The sequence below is a fragment of the Tursiops truncatus genome, chromosome X (assembly GCF_011762595.2).
Source record: "Tursiops truncatus isolate mTurTru1 chromosome X, mTurTru1.mat.Y, whole genome shotgun sequence".
In the NCBI taxonomy this organism is placed as follows: Eukaryota; Metazoa; Chordata; class Mammalia; order Artiodactyla; family Delphinidae; genus Tursiops; species Tursiops truncatus.
The window spans coordinates 78,780,627-78,803,303 of NC_047055.1; the positions used below are offsets into that span (position 1 = coordinate 78,780,627).

The 22,677-nt window shown below is 49.5% G+C and overlaps 3 protein-coding genes across 4 annotated transcripts; 1 reads left to right on the forward strand and 2 right to left on the reverse strand.

The window, feature by feature from the left end:
- The first annotated feature begins 8,208 nt into the window (after positions 1–8,208).
- Positions 8,209–15,330, forward strand: FOXO4 (forkhead box O4). Its single transcript, XM_033849261.2, has 3 exons — positions 8,209–9,113; positions 12,513–13,578; positions 13,901–15,330. Exons 1-3 carry the CDS (start codon positions 8,649–8,651, stop codon positions 13,906–13,908), a joined length of 1,539 nt encoding a protein of 512 aa, XP_033705152.1. The 5' UTR covers positions 8,209–8,648; the 3' UTR covers positions 13,909–15,330.
- Positions 15,331–15,773: 443 nt separating this feature from the next.
- Positions 15,774–18,069, reverse strand: CXHXorf65 (chromosome X CXorf65 homolog). Of its 2 annotated transcripts, XM_073798846.1 has the most exons (6): positions 17,718–18,069; positions 17,512–17,598; positions 17,175–17,309; positions 16,773–16,841; positions 16,127–16,314; positions 15,774–15,904 (listed from the first exon to the last, which is right to left on the reverse strand). In XM_073798846.1, exons 1-6 carry the CDS (start codon positions 17,740–17,742, stop codon positions 15,782–15,784), a joined length of 627 nt encoding a protein of 208 aa, XP_073654947.1. In that variant the 5' UTR covers positions 17,743–18,069; the 3' UTR covers positions 15,774–15,781. The 2 variants fall into 2 exon arrangements, with proteins under 2 accessions (XP_073654947.1, XP_033705654.1); XM_033849763.2 differs by lacking the exon at positions 15,774–15,904 and having other exon boundaries at positions 15,932–16,314; positions 17,718–18,068.
- A 249-nt stretch (positions 18,070–18,318) lies between these two features.
- Positions 18,319–21,959, reverse strand: IL2RG (interleukin 2 receptor subunit gamma). The gene is made up of 8 exons (XM_033849217.2): positions 21,795–21,959; positions 21,450–21,603; positions 21,051–21,238; positions 20,707–20,846; positions 20,140–20,302; positions 19,466–19,580; positions 19,149–19,218; positions 18,319–18,807 (listed from the first exon to the last, which is right to left on the reverse strand). The coding sequence occupies exons 1-8, from the start codon at positions 21,931–21,933 to the stop codon at positions 18,631–18,633; spliced, it is 1,146 nt and encodes a 381-aa protein (XP_033705108.1). The 5' UTR covers positions 21,934–21,959; the 3' UTR covers positions 18,319–18,630.
- Between the last annotated feature and the right edge of the window lie 718 nt (positions 21,960–22,677).

Here is a 22,677-nt window from a genome sequence, read left to right on the forward strand (position 1 = left end):
TCTTGGTCTGATTTACTTCACTCAGTATAACAATCTCTAGGTCCATCCATGTTGCTGCAAATGGCATTATTTCATTCTTTTTTATGGCTGAGTAATATTCCATTGTACATGTGTACCACATCTTCTTTATCCATTCCTCTGTTGATGGACATTTAGGTTGCTTCCATGTCCTGGCTATTGTAAATAGTGCTGCAATGAGCATTGGGGTGCATGTATCTTTTCGAATTATGGTTTTCTCTGGGTATATGCCCAGGATTGGGATTACTGGATCATATGGTAGCTCTATTTGCAGTTTTTAAAAGAACCTCCATACTGCTCTCCATAGTGGCTGTACCAGTTTACATTTCCACCAACAGTGTAGGAGGGTTCCTAAAGTGACTTATTTTTTTTCTTACTTCAGATTGTCTCTTTGCATCAATGTGCTCCAAGTGACACCAGGGAAACTAAGGCAGTTTAGCAGACCTTTTAACCCTCTTGCCACACACACACACACACACACACACACACACACACACACATAAGAATTCTCCCTTGGGGAATGGCTAAATAAAATGTGACATATTCGTTAAATGGAATACAATACAACAGTTACAGGGAATGAGCTAGAAGTATCAACAAGGATAGATCTCAAAAACATTTTTGTGTGAAAAAAGTCAGTTGCTGAATGTAATCATTTATTGCACACAAAACAATACTACATTTTTCCTATGTAAGAGTATTTTTTTAAAAGGTCTGGAAGAGTACATATCAAACTAATGACAGTGCTAACTTCAAGGAGGGAGGAAAGGTGAATGGGATAAGGGACCAAAGGGATTTTTTTTAAAGGGATTTTTAGATTTTTCTGTAATGTTCTAAAATTTTAAAGAAAAATCTATTCATGTATTACTTGTGTAACTACAATTATTAAAACAGGACACAAATTTATATACATAACGTGAATATAAATATGTAAAAATATAGTGGTGAAAAAAATAAGGGAAGTATACAAAATCCTAATGATAGTTGTGTTAAGATGGTGGGTTTGTGGGTAATTATTTTATTCTATTTCCCTATTTTTTTTTTTTTTTTTTTTTTTTTGTCGTACACGGGCCTCCCACTGTTGTGGCCTCTCCCGTTGCGGAGCACAGGCTCAGCGGCCATGGTTCACGGACCCAGCCGCTCCGCGGCATGTGGGATCTTCCTGGACCGGGGCACGAACCCGCGTCCCCTGCGTCGGTAGGCGGATTCTCAACCACTGGGCCACCAGGGAAGCCCATATTTCCCTATTTTTAAAAAGTTTTTTTTTTTTGTTTTATGGCTGTAATGCTAATACAATAAAAATTCTTAAATAAAAAATGAATCCGGGGACTTCCCTGGTGGCACAGTGGTCTGCCTGCCAACGCAGGGAATACGGGTTCGAGTCCTGGTCCGGGAAGATCCCACATGCCGTGGAGCAACTGAGCCTGTGGGCCACGGCTGCTGAGCCTGCACTCTAGAGCCCGTAAGCCACAACTGCTGAGCTTGTATGCCACGACTGCTGAGGCCCGCGTGCCTAGAGCCCATGCTCCGCAATACGAGAAGCCACCACAGTGAGAGGCCGCGCATCGCAACGAGGAGTAGCTCCCGCTCGCCGCAACTAGAAAAAGCCCCCGTGCATCAACTAAGACTCAACACAGCCATAAATAAATTAATTAATTAATTTAAAAAAATGAATCCACCTTTATTCTGCTGACATAGTGTTATCACACATTAGATGTAGTTCTTAAGAGGCAATGGGCTCTGGTATACAATTAGTGCCAGAAATAACAGCTCAATCTCATTTATGTAAAAAATTTCAATTGTCCTTGGTGACAGTCTCCAAGATTCAATTGGTCAATATAAAACCCCATTCTGCAGCTAATTCATACTGGCAGACACACTGGGACCCTACAGTTCCTAAAAACAGAGGATCCATTGGAATATTTACGAGAATTCCCTTCTTATGCCCAGGACACCTGACTGGTTATGGGCTTTGAAAATTGTTCAGATCAAAAATGCCTCCTCTGGGGATTTCCCTGGCGGTCCAGTGGTTACGACTCTGCACTTCCAGTGCAGGGGGTTCGGGTTTGATCCCTGATCGGGGAACTAAGATCCCACATGCCATGCGGCACGGCCAAGGAGGTAAAAAAAAAAACTCTCCTCTGTGGTGTGGAACTCAGTTCCAAAAGCTGTTTCCTAAGACAAATCTGGCTTCACCTGCACCCTACCTCCATGGGGATGCAAGGTCAACTTCCACGCAGGCAACAACACTGGTCAAGCTTCTCAACTTTCAAGCCAGAATGTTAACCCTGTCACCCAACCACCTGTTCATCTGGCTTCCAAAACATATGGATCCTGCCTCAGTCAACAACAGAGCATACCAACTCTTCTGGGCTTCATCAGAGAATAAATGTAGTCAGCCTCTGAGGTCCTGTCAAAAGCCTGGCTGTGAGAAGAGATATTTATGGAATATATTATAAGGGACATTCTATCCATCCACTTCTTTAGGTGGCATTTTAAGTTGTGTCCTCAGATCAAGTTAGAGCACCAGAAGGTTACATGCCTGAACCATATTAGCTCAGCCCCTGCAGAAATGCTTTAATGTTATACCCTTGGCTTTTAGCCAGGGTAGTTACAAGAAAGTAATATGAAAATCTCTTCTGTGTGCATTATAAAACTGTTACTGAGGACATTGTCCCTTATGGTAAATCCCACATGAGAAATTTCTTATGGAATTTAGTGTCAGCGATGAACCATTATGTAGCTGTTAAAAATTGTAATTCTGGAAGACTAAATATGAAAACGTGTTTATGATATGTTCATTGAAAAAAAACAACACAGAATGGTACATAGGGTCTAATTGCAGCTATGAAAAATTATTTGTGTCTGTGGACAAGGACGGAAAGCTATAGGCAAAGATGAAAATTGCATGAGGGCGATGGGATTACGAATCTTTTATTTTTTTCAAAAAATTTTGTTTGCTGTAGCCCTGTCTTTTCAAGTGAGGGGAAAAAAGAATTTAGTGACGAAAATCTCTATCTCTCTTGAGGAATTGCCACGTGTCTTTCTTTCTGATAAGAAGAATTGTGTAATTTACTGTGTTTTCCCCGTTCCCCTGGGCGGCCCAGAAGATTAATTTAATGTTCAGTCATCGCACATTAGCTGCTTTTTCCTCTACATGCCTCTGATGTTCTACTTCTATAATCTGATGACATTTGTACTGTTTTTTTTTTCTGGTAAAGTGCCTCAAATCCCTTATAGAAAGAGCAAAACATAAGGCATTTCCCACATTTTAAAAGTTATACACAAAGAAAACTGGAAAAATATAAGAAAGTAAAAAGAAAAAATAACCACTGTTAACACTTTTGGGTATTTCTTCCTATTTTTTTCTCAATGTATTTTAAACAAAATTATGAGCATATAGCATATAAAGCATCACATCTAGCTCTTTTCATGCAATTTTAAAATACAAGCATCTTTTTGTGTATTGGACGCTCTTCTGGTAATAAGCCTAGTAAGTATCATGCCATTCGAAGGTTGAAACCATAGAGGCCTATAGGAATGGTTAATGAGAAAGCTCAAAGGTCAGTTCAAAGAGCCAGAAATGTGAGAGATGAAGCTTTGTGGACCTTATTCCTGCAGGGGACCAGGACAGAATTTGTGTGGGTGTGAAGTGTAAGCTCAGGGCAGTCTAAAGCCAAAAGGGCAATCTGGAGTCTTGTACCCATATCAAACATCACAGAAAATAGGATTTTAGACCTAGGAGAGACTTTAGAGATCACCTAATACAGTATTCCCATTTTACAACGGAAAAAAACAAAGCCAAAGAGGTGAATTGATTTGTATAGGCTCTGGAGTCAGATGGCCTGGATTTGCACGTCTGCCCTACCACTTAGTAACTCTGGATCTTAAGTAGGTTCCTGTACCCTCTCTAAGTCTCATTTTCCTCTGTGAAATGAAAATAGCAATAGCATTTAATTTGCATGCTTATCGTGTGGATTAAACCAGATAATCTGTGTAAAGCACTTAACACGGTGCCTAATACATAATAAAAACTCAATAGATGTTACTTATTAACAGTAGTGTAATTATTATCATTATTCAACTGTTAGTGACAGAACAACGACAAGGACTCAGATCTCCTGACTCAACCTAGTGCTCTTTTTACTACATCAGACTGACTTCCAGGGTTTGGAAAGGACTGAAAGCTGCCTCGATCTTAGTAGTGGTGCCAACTCAAATCTACTTGGGGCTAAATCTTAGGACTTTAGTCTGGGGTGTACTTTATGCAAAAGCACGTAGCCTGGTGTCTGGAAATGTAGGCTCTTACGAAATGTTTATTAACTAAAAAGATTTTTAAAAACAACGACAGGGTTGGGAGGGTGTTGTTGGCTTCTACGAGAAGAACAAGAAATCTTTCACGGAAACACATAAAAGAAGGATTTAGGGAAGAGGGCTACAAAAACATGGATGTTCCATACACGTCTGTGAAGACCAGGGACAAGCTGAGGTTCCTTGAGCTTTCTCATTGTTATTTTTGTTAACCCCTTCATCTTTCTCTGTAGTTACTAGCAAAAACCCTATGCAAACCCTAGATGGGGGGAGGGGTGTTTTCAAAGCTGGGCAGGGTAAGAAAGAAGTGGGGAAATGTCTATCTCAATTCAAATGAATAAAGCCGGTTTGGCAGCAGGCTTGGGGGGTGGCACCCAGGTAGAAGAGTGGGTGGTGGTGGTGAAAGAGGCAAGAGAGCCAAACATCTTTGACCTTCAAGAGGAAAAAAACACGTGGGAATGGGGAGCCAGTTGAGATCATAAACTCCTGGCTTGCAACTGGGAAAAAGGCCTGTGCCCCCCATATCCTACCATATTTCTGTTTGTAACTTATAACTATAGCAGTTTTCTGGGGGCCTGCTGTTGGTCCTCTTTTTTTTTTAGTTTTATCGGAGGATGGGTGACTTACAATGTTGTGTTTAATTTCTGCAGTACAGCAAAGTGACTCAGTTATACATATATAAATTCTTTTTCATATTCTTCTCCATTACAGTTTATCACAGGATATTGAACATAGTTCCCTGTGCTATACAGTAGTAGGTCCTTGTTGTTTATCCATCCTATGTATAATAGTTTGCATCTGTGTTGGTCCTCTTTCATGACCAATGTCTCTTCTATTTTCCAAGGCCACCATGCTGACTCTCTCTCTTGACTAATGTATATTCCAACACTGCCACAGTAATAAAGTGCATAATTCTGACCTCTCTGGATGCATGCTTTAAAGTCTTGGTGTTCTTACCATTCCATCGATCCTTCAGCTCACCCTCCTAAAGCATCTGGAGGTCCTATGGTTTATGGTCATTTTCATCTGTCTGGAGTTACAAGGTATACCCTCATCTTAACAGTAAAGGCTCAATAAGCATTTGTGGATTGACTGAAGAATTTATACTCTAGTTGGGGAGACAATATGCCCTCATGAAATGAAAAGCCATGTAACCCCAAGCACAAAATGAAAGAATACAAACTGAGTTCATAGAGGCTCAGGAGATGCAAAGTTGTTAAGTGATCTGTCAGGTTGGGCTAGTTGGGGAAAGTTTCCAAGAGCATGTAAGTTTTGAGCTTTGAATTGGAAATTTAAGGTGATGGACATGAGTTGGTAGAGAGGTGGACCTTTCCAAACAAATGCACAAAGGGAGACAACACAAGATATAACTCAAGCCATGACAGGTGCCTGCCCCACCCTGCCATTTCCCTGTCTCAGCAGCTCTTCATGATCTGCCACCACACCTGTTTCAGTTAGAAGAGAGCTCCTTGTGACCTAGTGCCCACCAGGCTCCTTCTTCTACCAAATTCACTGCTCGTGCAGCACTTTCCGCGTACTCCAGGCTGTTCTGGAAGAGGCGTAGGCAGGAAATGTTCGCAGACATTGTGAGCAACTATCTCCTGTCCCTCTAGTCTGGACCTCAGGTGGGAATACACAGTCTTCTCTTTACCCTCTATATGACAACTGCGTGTTGGAATAGAAGAAGGCAGGGATATGTAGAACCAAGATGGTTATGTTACCATGAGCAGACTAATATCACTTTGAAGGTCTAATGTGCTGCGGCCTCTGAAAAACTTCAGGTGGTATGGCTTTACAACCGTGATGGGAGGAAAGCCTGGTCATCACAGAGCACGTATCAAGCAACACTGCCAATGGTATAATGCTAGGCACTATACAGATAAGTTAAATTACAGTCTCTACCCCTAGGAGCTTGTCATCTAACAGGAAAAATGGGACATGGCCAGGCAGTAAATAAATATGATACATTTATTAAAACGTTGTCAAATGCACAAGTGCAATGGTCACTCGATTCCTGACCTCATTCATTTGACAAACATTTATTGAATGTCTGTTATGTGGGCTCACAGAGATACATAAAACTTGTCTCTGCCTTCAAGGAGTTCACAGTTTAGTGAAAGAGACATGCATACACATAAGCAAATAATTACAGTATAATATGGTTTATGCTATATAACATAAGCCTGCACAAAATGCTTGGGAATGCATAAGACAGAGAACTAACTGTACGTGAGGGAGACCAGGAAGGCTGAGTAAGAGTTTTCCAGAATAAGAGACTTGGGGAAGGGATGATGAGAGGGAGGACATCCCAGGATGTGGAGGGAAAGGTATAAAAGGGTATGTATGGCATTTCCAGGAAATAGTGTGAAACTCGAACTGGTCAGAACTTAATGTGCCCAGTGAAAGAGGAAGCAGGAAAGGTGGCCTGAATCTGAAGAGACCTGTATGCCTTGCTAAGGAGTTTGAACTTTATCACATAGGCAATGGGGAAAATCAAAGGAAGTTTTAAGCAGGGAAATGCTATGATCACATATAGGTGATATTCCAGTTCTCCTGCCTCCTAGCTGTGTGACTTTGGGCAAGTCACTAAATCTCTGAGCATTAGTGTCTTCGTCTGGAAAATGGGGATGACAGGGGTACCTACCTCACAGGGTTGATTTGAGGAGTAAAGGAGCTAGTTTATATAAAGCAGTCAGCACAGCGCCCAGCACATAATAAGTGCTCCATAAATTTTAGTTATTACCAGGAGTGTTTCTTAGAAAGGTTACTTTGTTGACAGCACAGAACGTAAACTGCAGTTGGGAAAAGATTCGTGGTGGGAGGTCTGATTAAGACGATGCTGCAATTTAGTCCGGTGATAAATAAGATCCTGAACTGGGATTTGGATGTGGGAGGTTAGGGAGATGAAAAGATGAAGGGTAAATCTAGCTTAGGAGACTGGGTAGATTAGGACAACCATTAACCAAATTCAGAGATAAGAGTATCCAGAGGATAGGGGTGTGGGTGCAGGAACAGATAATGAGTTCTGTTTGGAACCTGTTGAATGAGAAGTGAAGCCGCCGAAGATGGGAACCTGGAGAATATCAATATTTGAGGAGAGGCCAGAAGAGCCAGTGGAGAAAACTGGTTAGCAACCGCACTATCAATGGGAACTGCGTATGGGGAGTCGAGAGCGGTGGGGGAGACACCATCATCAGCTAACCATTTGTTTATGTTCCCCAAGCCCTCCGCCCATCTCCTCAACACGAAAACAAGCCTATTCTTTAGTCAGTTCTTTGCTTCGTGCTTCTCGGTTTTCTGCTTCTTGCAGAGACCGCATTTTTTCCTTTTGCCCTCTTCCGATGGAAAGACGGAACGGTCTAACATCTCTCGACACGCTCATCTAGGCGATCCCGAATCACAAGGGAGGAGGGGGGAAGGGGAGAAAAGGAAGAAAATGATTTTTAAAGAAAAGAAAAAGTCCGCGACGACCTCTAATAATTAATGTTCCCCCTCTCTATATCCTGCCACGCCGCTCTCCTGCCACCCAGATCGGGCTCCTGGCCGCGAAGTAGGACGGGAGATGTAGTCCCCAAGCCCGACCAGGCTGGCACGACTAGAGAACTCTGTTTCCCAACCCGCTCTCCAGGCGCGTGCGCAGATGGCTGCCCCGGCGAGTGGTAAACAGAGACGTCAGGCGGGGGCCGCAGCTTGGAGCAAAACAAAAGGGAAACCCGGGGGGCGGGGGGTGGGGGGGTTTGATAGGGGGATTGGTGCGGGAATTCGAGAGGCTGGGGCCGCGGGGACGTGGACCCGAGTAAGAGTTGGGGGGAGGGAAGAGGCGGGGGGAGGGGGAGTCAGGGGAGGGGCGAGTGACGCGGGGGAGCGGGGCGTGGGGGAGGGCAGTGATCCGGGTGGAGGAAATTCGGGAGGAGTGTCCGGGGGGCAGCAACTTAAAAGGGGGAGGGAACTGCGGCTAAAGAGACGTTCGGTGATGGGAGCGCGATTTGTGAGGGGATACGGTGCCTCAGGTTTAAAAGAGCAGGAAGCTGAGTGAGAGGTTGGGGAAAAAGTGCCTTCGCTAGGCGAAGGTTACAGGTGGTGTCTCGGAAAGAGCTCCGAGGCTGCAGGCTGTAGTGGAGGAGAGGATCAGAGAACTAACTGTGTGCAAGGGACAGCTTAGGGGCTAGCGTCCAGGGGCGAGGGGGAAGTTCGAGACTTTCTGAGGACTGGCAGGAATGTGCCTCCTGGCCCTCGGTGCTTCCCCCCTGGGGGGAGGCATCGCGAGGGACTGTGGCAGGCTCCTCTGAACGCTGAGCGGCGGAGGTCCAACTCCACGTATGGATCCAGTGAATGAGAATTCAGCCAGAGAGGCTGCCGCGCTCGTAGACCTCGATCCCGACTTCGAACCCCAGAGCCGTCCCCGCTCCTGCACCTGGCCCCTTCCCCGACCAGAGCTCGCTCCCGAGCCTTCCGAGCCGGCCGAGGTGGAGTCAGGTCTGGGAGAGAAGGTACACACGGAGGGGCGCTCGGAGGGGCGCTCCCAGCCGACCCTGTTGCCCTCCCGGCTCCCTGACCCGGCAGGGGGCCCCCAGCCTGGGATCCTGGGGGCCGTAACAGGTCCTCGGAAGGGAGGCTCCCGCCGGAATGCCTGGGGAAATCAGTCATATGCAGAACTCATCAGCCAGGCCATTGAAAGCGCCCCCGAGAAGCGACTGACACTCGCCCAGATCTATGAGTGGATGGTCCGCACAGTGCCCTACTTCAAGGACAAGGGTGACAGCAACAGCTCAGCAGGATGGAAGGTAACTATGACCCCCTTACCTCCGTCCCAATACCCGTCTGCTCCTGGTCCCCCCAGTCTCCTTACCTCTACTCTGGGGCCCCTTTTACACCCCTAGCCCAGAGGTCCACCTTCCGTCGTCATTTAGACAAACATTTACTTAAGACATAGTATATGCCGCTGGGTGCTTGATGCTGGAGGATCACAGATGAATAAGACACTGTCCTTGCCCTGGAGAAAATTGAATTCTCTGCTCACTGCTCAACACTCCCAGCACTTTGGCTTGGCCTGCCCCAAACACTTATCCCCACAGAGAAGTCTTTATCCTATGTACAGCAGGAACTGTGTGGATTCCCCACAGGAACCTAGCCTTCCCTCCTCCCCCACCTCCCACCCCAACACCTTTTCTCCCATTCCTGTGGGATCACTTGGATTCCCTGCTTGCCTCCCAATACCTCAGGGTAGAAGTACTGTTCTAGGACTCTGCTACCCAAGAAGATGGAGTGAAGTGGCGAAAGGTAAAAAGAGTGATATCCATGTGGTAAGGTAGCAGATCTTATGCACTAAGAAAAAAGGGTGGGCTGTCTCGGTTTACCCTATATAATGCCAAGAAACTCTCCTTAGTAAGGGGCTATCCAAGTTGTGGGGGGAAGTTTTCATTTACTGTTGAGGAATATTTACGGAAAAAATAGATAGGGCTCTGACTTCAGAGCACAAGGTTGGGAGCTCCCTTGGCCTTCCACGAGGAAACTGCGAGGAAAGATCTCGCTAGATGCTCTGAAAGCTTGTCCTGAGAAATATGGGACTCTAATCACAAGATTTGGTAGCTTTAACTCCTATTGACGCCTTGTGCCCCCATAGGTGGTGAGATCAGCATGCAAGGAAATGCAGAGGGTTGAGTGAGCAGAGGAGGGTCTTGTCCTAGGTATAAGAGATCAAGGGATCGGATCCGCAGTATCCCTAGGGGTTGGGCAGAACAGAAAGCAGGACAGCTGACTGAGACCCTTGGCACTATTTCTGGGTAGACTGCCACACCACAGTCTCAGCTCATACAGAGCTCCCCTCCTTGGACCCAGCCTACACAGCTGTTTTTCTTTTCTCTTAGGTTCATTTTCCAGGGTAGAAGAAATAACCATGAGTCGTTAGTTATGCTGTGATAGTGTAGTCCCTCCTTAGAATTTACACTTGTACGGGGTTTTTTAGTTTACAAAGTAATTAAAAATTTTAATTTCATTTATCTTCACAGCAATTCTGAGATTCCACATTTTACATATTAGGAAACTAAGGTACAGAAAGGTTAGGAAACTCGCCAAAATCGATAGAATGAGGACTTGAACTCAGGTCTAACTATAAATCATATGCTCTTTCTGCTAATCCATGCTGCCATGGAATGATGGCAAAGTCAAATCAGGCCAAATCTGGGGCCTCCAAGGCCCTCACCTCCCACTCCCCACCCCCACCCCACTCCAAGGGGGAGACCTCAAGACTGAGCTGGCTTCCCTGGTGATGTGCCAAGGTTACTACCACTCCACCAGGGGGCGGCACTCACCTAGAACAAGAAGGCTTAATTTAGGTGGCTGGGGGAGCAATTAGCAGTCACCCCCCTTCCAACAGGTTAGAACGGTAGGCTTCTAGGGAGCCGACCTCTCCAGGTAGGAGGCTGTACAATGTACTAGTTCCAAGGCCTAAAGAAGAGAGGATGAACAAATGGCACTCGTGGGTACTGAGTAGTAGGGAAAGGAATGAGCCTTCTCAGTAGACCCAGAGTTAGAGGATGGGAAGGCAGGGGGTGCGGGGGGCGGGGAATCACAGTGCCAAAAGTCACCGTGGTTCTCAGTTACTAAGAGCCCAGGCTGGATGGACAAGTGTGATTCCTTGAAGGAACCAAAAACATTAACGCAGCCAGAGGAGTTGGAATGCCATTACTACAGACAATGACTTCTAAAGAGCCCTGGAGCAAGAGGCTGCTTAAACATCTTTCCCCAGGCAGAGGGTCTCCTTATCTAGAGCATCAGTCTGAAACACATGAAGTGATTTCTGACTGTCCATAGCCTCAACCTGCTAGTTGCTCTAAGCCCTTCTGGGCTCCTCCCAAGTTTCTAAACACTAAAGACCTTCATGTGGGAGGTCAAATGCCTCTAAGGTTGGAGATCCTATGCACAAATTCCTGAGGAGAAGTGGGGAAAAGGAGGTAGGAAAGAGAAGGGAGGTTCCTGGAGGGTGGGGTGGGGCGGACACAAAAGGATGGTGTAACTAGCCTGGAGCAGCCAGTAGAAATAAGCTGCTCTGGGGGCTCAAGAAGCTGCCAATCTCAGCTCCCTGGGCCCCTGGAGAAAAAAACTTATCTCTAGCAGAAAATCAGCAGCGAGGGAGGAAGGAAGAACACAGCTTCTAATACTCAAGGCACTCAAGAGCTGACGGAGCCTCAAGGGGAGATTCACCATCCGTCACCAGAGGGCCACCCACCAATCAGGCAACAAATATTGATTATGTACTGGGAGATTGGCACTCTGAGGGGGGCACTGCTGGGGGCTGCCCACCTGGACAACGTGTCCTGGCGTTTACACTTGATAAGACGAATTACTTGAAACCATAAACAGCATAATATAGATTGGGGAAATTTGTGTGGAACAGATGAAAAATGCTGTACAAGAAATTTGGCTGCAGAAGTCAAGCAACCACTTTAGAAAAGAGAGAGGACTTCAGCTTTATCTTGACGAGCTAGTAGAATTTAGAGAGGGGGAGATCCTTCCCCGGACAAGGAGGGAGGGAGGGGAGGGATGGGCCTGGTGTATTTGAGGCACAGAGAGAAGCCTGGCCTGAATGTACTTGAGGGTGTGTGTCCAGGAATTGGGAGAAATCAGAAAAAAGGAATCTGCCGATCCTATAGAGAGTCGGGGCCCAAATGCCCTGTACAGAGTGGAGCACCAGCCTTGCTGAGGTTCCAGCCCCTCAGCCAGTTCCGAGGACCGGCTCAGGACAGGGTGGGTCTGTCCTGGGCTGCTGTTGCGCCACTGTCCTGTAAATTCCACCCAAGCCTGCACTCAAGGAAAGGGGTGGAGCTGTGGAACGCTCTTTCCCACTTGAGCCTAGTTCTTGCTGAACCAGGAGTGCGTCTTCTCAACGCCCACAAGCCCCAGACAGCCACCAGAGACTTGGGAGGGGTAGAGTGCTGTGAGCTCTTGGGGGGGGGGGGGTGCGGGGAGGGGGGCACGGTGCCCTCTGACTAGCTCATTGCTCGGGTGGGAACTGTGTGTGGTCTCATCCCCTGCCACCACCCCCCACCCCTACCTTTGCCTCTTTTCCCCCTGGATTTGAATAGCTTTGCGTCTCCAGGAATGCCCCCGCTGCATCCCAGCGTCCTTTTAGACTGCACTGCCGGCCGCTGACCTTCCTTTCCTGTTGCCTCTGCCCCCTCCAGAACTCGATCCGCCACAACCTGTCCCTGCACAGCAAGTTCATCAAGGTTCACAACGAGGCTACCGGCAAGAGCTCTTGGTGGATGCTGAATCCAGAGGGAGGCAAGAGTGGCAAGGCGCCCCGCCGCCGGGCAGCCTCCATGGATAGCAGCAGCAAGCTGCTCCGGGGCCGCAGCAAGGCCCCCAAGAAGAAACCAGCTGTGCTGCCAGCTCCGCCCGAAGGTGCCACTCCGAGGAGCCCTGTTGGCCACTTTGCCAAGTGGTCAGGCAGCCCTTGCTCTCGAAACCGCGAGGAAGCTGATGTGTGGAGCACCTTCCGTCCACGAAGCAGTTCCAATGCTAGCACTGTCAGCACCCGGCCCTCCCCCAGGAGGCCAGAGCCTGAGGTGCTGGCGGAAGAGGAAATGCCAGCCTCGGCCAGCAGCTATGCTGGGGGTGTCCCTCCCACCCTAAAAGAAGATCTGGAGCTGTTAGATGGGCTCAATCTCACATCTCCCCATTCCCTGCTGTCTCGGAGCAGCCTCTCTGGCTTCTCTTTGCAGCATCCTGGGGTTTCAGGCCCTTTACACACCTACAGCACCTCCCTCTTCAGCCCAGCAGAGGGGCCCCTGTCAGCAGGAGAAGGGTGCTTCTCAAGCTCCCAGTCCCTGGAGGCCCTGCTCACCTCTGATACGCCACCACCTCCTGCTGATGTCCTCATGACCCAGGTAGATCCCATTCTGTCCCAGGCTCCGACACTTCTGTTGCTGGGGGGGATACCTTCCTCCAGTAAGCTAGGCACAGGGGGTGGCCTGTGTCCTAAGCCCCTAGAGGCTCCAGGCCCCAGTGGTCTGGTTCCCACCCTTCCGATGATAGCACCAGCACCGCCTCCAGTCATGGCGGGTGCTCCCGTCCCCAAGCCCCTGGGGGCTCCTGTGCTCACACCTCCTACTGAAGCTCCAAGCCAAGACCGAATGCCTCAGGATCTCGATCTTGATATGTACATGGAGAATCTGGAGTGTGACATGGATAACATCATCAGTGACCTCATGGATGGGGGCGAAGGACTGGACTTCAACTTTGAGCCAGGTACGGCACCGCCGAATCACGGTAGCATCTCACAACCTATACCTCCTCCTAGGTGTCCAGCTAGTCCTGTGATTGAGCAAAGGAGAGCTAGAACAAGGGGTAGCTGGAGGTCCCGGGGAACTGGAAGGGCGATGTCATGTTAGAGTGGCATAGTTTCCAGATGGGACCTCCAGGCCCCTCAGCAGTGCTCACCCCTACAAGGTAGCATGGGAGAGGTGGGGAAGGGGCCGTCTCTGTTTTCCTTGGTGTGGATCTTGATGGTGGAAAGTTGTCATGCCCCAGATGAGCCTCTTACGTTGTCCTCGGTTTTCTCTTCCCACAGATCCCTGAGCCATTGGCTGGCAGCTTTATTCCCTGCTTCAGAGACGGAGCCAGGCGTGCCCATATCCACTCTTTACCCTTGACCCCTCCCTGGGAATTTGGGACCCTGCTTTAGAGCTAGGGTAGGGTCTGCTCACCTGGGTGTTGAGGAAATTATAAAGCTGGGGGTGGGGAGGGAAAGGGGAGGGGGAAAGGGAGAGGGTTTATTCTCACTGTGCCAATTAGGGGGTAAGGCCCCCCTCTCAGGAGCCATCCTTGGGCCCCTCCCATTCCCACCCCATAGGTTTTGTAGCAGGGGCGGGCAGTACTGTTGGAAATGTGAAGTCACCAGTGGCCTTACCCCTGCCTTTGGGAGCAGGATTTTTTGTAGAGTCTTATCTGAGCTGGTCCAGGCTGGGTTGAGCCTGGGATTTTTATGCAGTGGCCCCTTGGGCCAGTGGTGTGGGACTGGGGGGGTGGTAATGGGGAGCTGGAAGGGCCGGGGTCTGAAGCCTGGAGTGGCTCACCAGGCCAAATCACCCTTGGACGGCTACAGATAACAGAAAGGCTTTTTATAAACTTTTAAAGAAATATAAACACAAATATAGAGATTTTTAACAGTGGCAAGGTGCTAGTGATGGGGAGAATGCTTTCTTCTTTCTGAAGGCTTTGTCATAGTGACCTGATGCAAACACTACAGACATTACTCCGGGAAACATGGGGGAAATAGGGGAGAGAACCCCAGGTCAGCAGAGAGCAGGGGGCAAGGGGAAGAGCTCCCGTGAGGACCAGGTGTAAAACATGGCCTACACGGAACTAGCTTGGAGTTTCCCTAAGCCAGGTCCCCTCACTCTGTCACCTTGTGCCTGGGAGTGTGGTGTTGGGGTACAGTCACACTCTCGTGTGACCCCCTGTGGGTTCGTGCTATGGTGGGAGAGTGTGTTGAGGGCCAGGAATGAGTTTGTGGCCTGGGAAGGGGGTGGGAGGGGGGAGAAGAGAAGGAGGGAAGGATTTAGGGTGGTAAAGTTAGGCACAGAGACCTCCCTGTTCAAGGCCCCAGACAGCTGTCCCTGCCCTTCTTCCCCTTGCCTGACTGCAGGGGTTATGTGGAAGTGTGTGCAGTAGCAGGCAGGGGGAGGGGCGGAACAGGGAAAGGGGAGCTGGGGAGCTTGGCTGAGGGTCTGGGAAATGAGCAGGGATGGAGGGGAATGTGGATCAGGTTTACTAGCACCTGCTAGGAAAGGCCATCTGGGGCTCCTTCTCCACCCTAGCCCCCAAAGCAGCCCCTCCCCCAGTCCCCTTTGCATTGTCCCCTCCCCCGCCCCTGCTGTGGGTTCCCATCATTTCCTGTGTCAGCGCCTGGCCTACCCAGATTGTATCATGTGCTAGATTGGAGTGGGGAAGTGTGTCAAATCAATAAATGAATAAATTCAATAAATGCCTATAACCAGCTCTGGTTTCTGCTGCCTCGCTGTTCCCCGCGGATAGCGGAGGGGGAGGTAGGGACTGCCCAGAGGCAGACTGATGGGAGGTGGGGGAATTTCAGACGGGGACTTGGTGGAGTGTGGCGGGGGGGGGGGGGGGGGGGGGGGGGGGGATGCCCATCCGTCACCTAACCCCAGCAGGAGTAGGCGGGCTGTGATAGGTCTCCCAGGGGGAGGTAGTCTGGTTGGAGAAGACCCCACCCCCCACTCTGTCCCTCAAAGGCTCATTGTGCTAGACTTCGCTGTCTTTCCTCACCCCCACCCATGTGCTTGCCCTCGCTGCTCCTACCCACCCTGAGAGCCTCCACAATGCCTGGCGCAGACTTAAGCCTTGGTGCAGATATTGGGAGAAGAAGTCTTTCTTGAAAAAAGGAACCTCACATTAAATGCCAGTAATTTCATACCTAGTATTGCTGCTCTCAGTTGGTCACTTTATTTTGCTGGCGACCTTTATCCCTACTACGAGTTAAGTTCGCTTTGGTCTTAACGGGTGGACCACTGCGAGTGGTCCCTCCTCCATCTGAGCGTCCTGATGATTTGGACTGGAAAAGGATAGGGTCAGTAAGTAGAGAAAGAGGCCCCTGCAGGGAAGCTTTCTACAAACTAGGACCGAAGGCAGGACAAAAGAGGTGAGAGGCAGGTCTTGGGCATGGATGTTGGATTTGGAAAGGAAATTCATCCCAGAGGGCCAGGGTGGAGAAGCCTTCGGTAGACTGGCGGGGGAAAGGAGGTTGCTGAGACAGACCATGTTTGGGAAGGCTTACTGGGAGTTTCACTGATTTCCCTGACGATTTCCCTGACGATTTCCCTGACGATTTCATTGACGATTTCATTGACGATTTCTTTGACGATTTCATTGACGATTCAGCTCGAGCACGTTTCTTGGCTTCTTGTCTTCTAAGCATTTTTATTTGACCCCTCCGCAGGAGGTCACATTGTGTATGCAAGGCATCTAGGAACCAGGAAAAGGCACCCCCACCTCCGAGGACTGGAGAACTTCCCTTCCCATCCTGTCCCTCCCATCATTCAAATGATCACTTGGAGTAACCGGGCCTAAAGCTAGGCTGAGGAGTGACCTGAAGGTGCCCAAGCTTTGCTCTTTTCAGTGGCAATCGGGACACCAAGACTCCAAGAGCGAAAGGTGAAGGGAAGGATGGGAATGATGTGGTGGGGATAGGGAGATGTACTGAGGAGATGGCTGAGAAACAGCGAGGAGGGATGAGTGACACAGGCACACTGCACCTGGTTTGAGCTAAACATCCCTTCTGAAGTGGCCCTAGACCCTATTCCCCTTTTCCTAGGATCTTGTGATCCTGCCTGATGGACTACACCAGCCCCACCCTATATTCTCCATCACCCACCATTATACAGTACCCTCCATGTGCCTTCTTCCTCCACCATGCTCCTTACCAATTAGCTTGGGATCTGGGTTCTTCAGGAGGGGCACAAAAGCTCTGTAGACATTCTGAAGTACAGTTCCTGTGAACACGGCAGTGCATGATCCCCAGCCCCCGTCACCCAGCCTCCACCCTTCCAAAGCCCAAGATTTCAGGACCCTAACACTCAACACTACCTTGAGCTGGTGTAACTTATTTTCTCCCCTCTGGTCCATCCCTAGGTCAGGTCAGGGGAGGGGGGGAGCGGTGCATAGAATGTGCTAACCTAACCAATGTCATAGAGGCAGTGCCTTTCCTTAGGCTGACTAGAGACGGTCAATTTGGATCTGGTTTAGGGGCCCTATTTGAAGGGCCAGGTCCACAGTCCATCTTTGGGGCCTTGCTCTATCTCTGGGGAATGCTCCCAAGCCGCTACCTGCTAACCCATACTCCACCCTGCAAACGTAGTAGGTGTCTCGAGCTGTAAGGAATTTGTTGGCATAGTCTCCAAGGGTCTTCTTCAGGAAAAACATCTGCATTGTCCCCATTGCATCACACAAATCGATGATGTCTGGAGGGAGACCACAGGGTAATTGGGGCAGCTAAGGAGGGAGAGAGGGAGCAAAAGAGGCCAGTGATCCTATTCAGAACGTGTTGGAGGAAGCTGTCTGGATTCAAGAAGCTCTCTTCTTGGCAGGAGGAGGACTTGACGGCTAGAGATGACTCTGCTACTTCTGATCCTTGGCCATGAGTCTCCTCCCCACACTCCTCACCTGTTTTAGGCACCCCCACTTCATGACGGACATATTGCAGCAACAGGAGGACAGAACAATTAGTATTGGCCAGAAACTGCTGATTATCTGAGAAGAGATGGCACGGGGTATGTGGTCCTTCCGCAGTTATACCACCTCTGTGATCTCCACTGCCCTCCAACATCCCCAACCCTACACATAGACATCAGCTATGTGATACCCCTCACCTCCATGTTCGACATAGATGAACATGCTCTGAAGATCTTCTCATTCTTCAGAGAGTCTTAATAAGTCATGGCAGAAGGAGGGTGTTCTAGAGGCCTTGGGGGGCCAAGTGGGCCCATAAGGTCGGGGGACTGGAGAGGAAGATGGATTAAATTGGCTGAGGAGGTCCAGACTGTGCAAACAGGAGAGAGCTATGGGCAGTTGTGGATAAGCAGCATCCCTAGGGGTAGGGCCTGAGGCTGCAGCTGAGGGATTATGAGGTCAAAAGTGGTATGTGTGACAGAAGGTGAGGTAAGGCTAAGGAAAGAAGAACCTGGGTGGGGTCTATAAAAGATTTGTTAAAATGGGGGCAACAAAAACAACAACAGAAAATGGGGGCAGCATGGTAAATCTAACTCTAAACTGGCCCTTAGAAGGAGTGTAGGACACCTAGAGAAAAGTCCGTTTCTGGAACAGCACTCTTTTCGAGTGAGTCTGTAGTGCCGCTGCCTCCGCGGCATGAGTCCACCGCGCCTCTTTCCTCCCCTCGGCACCATGCCTCCCACCCGCATTGCACCCCACGTTTCCATTGCTTCCCCCCCCCCCAACAGCAGACTTCCTTGATGATTATCAACAGAACTTTTATTTCTCATTCGTTTCTGGAACAGTTGAAGGGTAGATGGAAAGGGGGAGGGAGGGAGGGACAGCAGAAGCAATGCTGTGAGGAGGAAGGGCTGGGCTGGGGGAGATGAGAAACATGGACAGGGCAAAGGGGCAATTCTCAAGTAGGAGATATTAAATGAGAAGGCAGTTATAGGGGGCACAAAATTCAAAATCTGCCACAGGGGGGCGAGGTGAGCCCTGGACCCAGGTTGGTTGGACAAGGGCAAGTTAGTAAAATTTAGGGCTACAGGGCCCTGGGGTTCTGTCAGGGTGTCAGGGCTCAGGTTTCAGGGTGTAACATGGAGGAGCCCAGTAGGGGCTATGCTGGCTGCAGGGGGAGCCCCCAGGCCCTTCCCCTCCTTTTGGGGGGATCTCACTGACGTGGCAAAGCCGTTCACTGTAGTCTGGCTGCAGACTTTCTGCCAGTCCCTTAGACACACCACTCCAGGCCTAAAGACAGATATCTCCAGGTCAGGGCTCAATTAGGAGCAGGAAGTAGAAGACCCAGGCTCTGTGCCAGGGGAACTCTCCCAAGATCTGCAACCACTGTGATTACAGAAGGGACACACACACTCCTGGGCCCTCAATACCACTGTTTCCATCTGCCTCAACCAATCTAGGATCAGTTCTTCTGGGTGTCTCTCTGCGTCTAGCCTATCCCCCAACTGGTCGGCCACATCCTGTTAGTGCAGGCCTCCCTCCCCTCCCCTCTGCCCCCCATGCTCTGTCTGTCTAGCTGGCAGGCAGTTGGCCATTGACAGACTGCAGTCTGCCTATGACAATGTTCTCACCGAAAAGTTCCCGTGGTATTCAGTAACCAGATCCTCTAGGTTCTTGAGGGTAGGAATTCGGGGCATCGTCCTGAGTGGGGAGAAAGAGGGAGCAGGAACACATCAGTTACGCTCTTTTATTACCCTTCTCGCAGTTCTCCCACATGGAATGAAGCGATTCTGTGTTGTCTGCGCCTGCATCTTCCTTCCATCACCATGCCCACTTGGGTGATCCCTCATTCCTTACTGTCCCGCCCTCTACTCCTGGAGACCCAGTAACAACCCTCTTCCCCTATTCCCAGCCCCCACCTCATTTTTCTGGGATTCCGAATTCTCACCGTTCCAGCCAGCAGTACAAACAGATGAGGATCACGATAGATGCCATGGAGACAAGGGGGATCAGCACAGCTTTCCATGCAAACAACGAAAGAGTCTCAGGATTCTCAGGATTCTCTATGGAAAAGAGGAAAGGAAAAGAGACTGAACATTTGTAGCGCCCCTACTACGTGCCAACATTTAGAGCCCCAACTTGGTGCCAGACACTGTGCCAGACGCTATCTGTATACTTAATCCTCATAACTCCTGAGCGGGGCGGGGAGCAATTATTATCTCCATTTTACAGATGAGGAAACAGAATCAAAGAGGTGAGTGATGTGCCCAAGGTCAAAGAGGTAGGAAGTGGCAGAGGCAGGTTTAAACCCTAGATTTGCCTGATTCCAAAGCCATCTTTACCATGCAGGCTTTCTGGGAATGCTGCGGGGAAATTTTATACATTCTGTATCCCCTTTGAGGACCCCCTCAGCCTCCTTCCCAATCCACCCCCCTACTGTAACAACACACTGATCCAACCCTACACAGAAAAATCCTGCTTCCTGGGGGTTGGAGTTGAACAGTGAGGGGAGATGAGCCACCAAGTTTGGGGGCTTAGGGGTAGGGAGGTAGGGCAAAAGACAGTGGTGCTAGAAAGGTTCCTGGGCTCATGGGTTGGGGTGATGCATTAGGCCCATTTTACCCTTTGAAGTATTGCTGCCCCAGTGAACGGGGCAGCTCCAGTCACTCCATTGCTGAGCGCTTCCACAGAGTGGGTTATAGCGGCTTCGAACACGGAACGTGTAGAATTTCTGTGCATCCACGCTAGGCAGAGAGAAGCTATGTCTGTGATCCACGGCTTGTTCCTTGAGGTGAAAGAGGGTGAGGGAAAGATGGGTGTCTATAAAAGAAGGGAGAATGGAAACTGCTGCCCCCCACCCCCACCCCAGGTCATCTTCTGGTTCTTCCCAGTTTCTCCCTCCTCTCTTGACTACTCAAGCCACACTGCTCCCTTCACTGCCTAGAATTTAATGCCTCCTTAAAGGCTTGCCTTTGTTTACTTGCCTTTCTGGCTTTGGGAAGAGCATGGGTAGGGAAACCTTGAGGAAAACTCACTGGTGATGAGAGGGAAAGGAGTCAGAGGAGGGTGGAAGGTGGGCAGGGGAACTGGGAGGCACAGAACAGGAGCTGGGGATCAGACCTTCCTATTGGCTAATTGAATCCTTCATCCCCACTTGCTCAGCCTGAGCTGCTATCCCCACTCACTCACAGTCCAGCTGTGGTCCCGGTCACTCCGGTACTGCACCAGGTGCTCCAAACAATGGTCCAAGTGTCTGTTGCTCCAGCTCAGTTCTAGCTGGAATTCACTCAGGTTGCGAAGTGTCAGATTCTCCGGAGCCCAGGGGATCACTGGAGATATGTGTGCGTGTGTGGTCATTCCCCTGGCCTAGACAAGTCAGGATCCTGAAGGTAGTGCGCCTGAGCCCTCCTCCCTTCCCCATTCTATTCCTCGCCTCTTTTCTGCCCAAGTACCCTTATGGTGAAAGAACACTAGTTTATATACCCCTTTCCTCAATACCCCACAATATCCTTTGACCCTCCTATCCAAATTACCCAGATCCTGCAGTTTTAGCAACTGTTCGGGCTGCCTCCTGTGTTCCCATGGGTCCTGGAGCTGGACAACAAATGTTTGGTAGAGATGGATCTCCTTTTTTCCAAACCAACAGCCAGAAGTGATCCCTTCAGAGAATAGATAGTGGCCACACTCTTGGAGTTTATCATCATCATTAAAGTTCTTGTACCTAGAGAAGGATTTCAAGGAAGAAGAACAGTGAGGTAAACTTGGGTACTCCGGATTTCCACAGCCCAGCCTCAGCTCCTCTGAACTGACTTATGACTCACCCCACGAGAAAACAGTGGGGAGCCTGGGATACTCTTGGTCCCCACGCAGTCTCTCACATCTAGCCCACCTCCTCTTCCTCCCCCGTGCGATTCCCTCTCCCCTTCTCATACCCATAATGCAGAGTCAGGTTGGTGCGCTGGGGCTCAGAGCTGCTGTTCCAGGTGCAATTCATGTACTCGACATTGAACACAAAACACTGAACCTTTGGGAGGGGCAGAGTGGAAACACTGAGGGTCCCAGCGGGTGTAGAGGTCAGGAAGAAATCTAGGTTGGGGAGAAAATGAAGTGGGGGAGGGTAAGAGAAGACACGATGGTCAGAAGAAGCAGCGTGAGGCAGGGAACCCTTCCCCTTGCCCTCCCCATGGTACTCTTAAAACTCTGCCCGCATCCTAATGTCCAGTGGCAGGTTCCAGAATTCAGTAGGACCCCTTCCCACAGCTTCCCTTCTCACCAACCTCCTCCAGTCCCAGGTTTCCCACCAGCTGTGATGTCTTCATTCCCATTGGGCGTGAGGACCTTTGGGTTCAGCCCCACCCCCAGCAGAGGCAGTTGCAGGAATAAGAGGGATCTGAGTGGCAATGGTGGCTTCAACATGGCGCTTACTCTTCGTTCTCTGGGTGTAGACTGTGTCAGGAACCTGGGCCCCTTACCCACTACCCCTCCCCACCCACACATTTCCTTCTGTCATAACTTCCGGTGGAAAGAACCTTAGAAGCCAGGGCTTTACGGAGGGTGTGGTGAATGTGTGCTATGACACAGGCTAAATCCTCTGGGAGATTAGGTGTTAATCTAATCTGTAGAAGTAACACCACCACTGTAATGTGGTGTTAAGTAGAGACTAAAGCTGGGTATCCAAAATTGTCACAGACCCAAGAAGCCTCAGACTACCTAGATCCCGGGAAGGATCTGCTCATCACCACCACCATTCCCGGCCACCTTCTCATCTAAATTATTTTATCCCATATAGTGGAGTGTCTGAACCTCCCTCCATCCTATGCTATGCTCCTTCCTTGGCTCAGTCACCCTGAAACCGCTATCAAAGCTCTACTGTCTTGGCTGGATGGAAATTGCAGTCTTGGCTCCCGTGGGCACATCTATAGCTATCTCTCCCCTGACCTTATCCAAACCAGAATAGCCACCCTTAGCTGTTGCGAGAGCTGGGTCCCCATTGTGACTGGTGAGGAGGTCTGACTTAGAAGTAGATTCTGGAAATGAAGGAACAACAATACTGGCTTCAAACTCCTCATCTTCCCCTGAATCTGCTTCTCTTCCTGTGTTCCGTATCTCAGTTAATGGTATCATCACTCTCTCAGTCACCCAGACTTCAAACCTCAAAGT

Excerpts from the sequence above, each read along its gene's own strand:
- CXHXorf65 (XM_033849763.2), bottom strand. The coding sequence starts at position 17,742 with ATGTTCATCTATGTCGAACATGGAG. Across the intron at positions 16,842-17,174 it reads GGTGGAGTATGGGTTAGCAG|GAACTGTACTTCAGAATGTC; the intron begins GTAGCGGCTTGG and ends CCGTGTTCACAG. Across the intron at positions 16,315-16,772 it reads CCCAGATCCCAAGCTAATTG|ATGCCTTGCATACACAATGT; the intron begins GTAAGGAGCATG and ends CCTGGTTCCTAG.
- IL2RG (XM_033849217.2), bottom strand. The coding sequence starts at position 21,933 with ATGTTGAAGCCACCATTGCCACTCAGATCCCTCTTATTCCTGCAACTG. Across the intron at positions 21,239-21,449 it reads AACCTGACTCTGCATTATGG|GTACAAGAACTTTAATGATG; the intron begins GTATGAGAAGGG and ends ATCCTTCTCTAG. Across the intron at positions 20,303-20,706 it reads ACCGGGACCACAGCTGGACT|GAACAAGCCGTGGATCACAG; the intron begins GTGAGTGAGTGG and ends TTTCACCTCAAG.
- FOXO4 (XM_033849261.2), top strand. The coding sequence starts at position 8,649 with ATGGATCCAGTGAATGAGAATTCAGCCAGAGAGGCTGCCGCGCTCGTA. Across the intron at positions 9,114-12,512 it reads ACAGCTCAGCAGGATGGAAG|AACTCGATCCGCCACAACCT; the intron begins GTAACTATGACC and ends TGCCCCCTCCAG.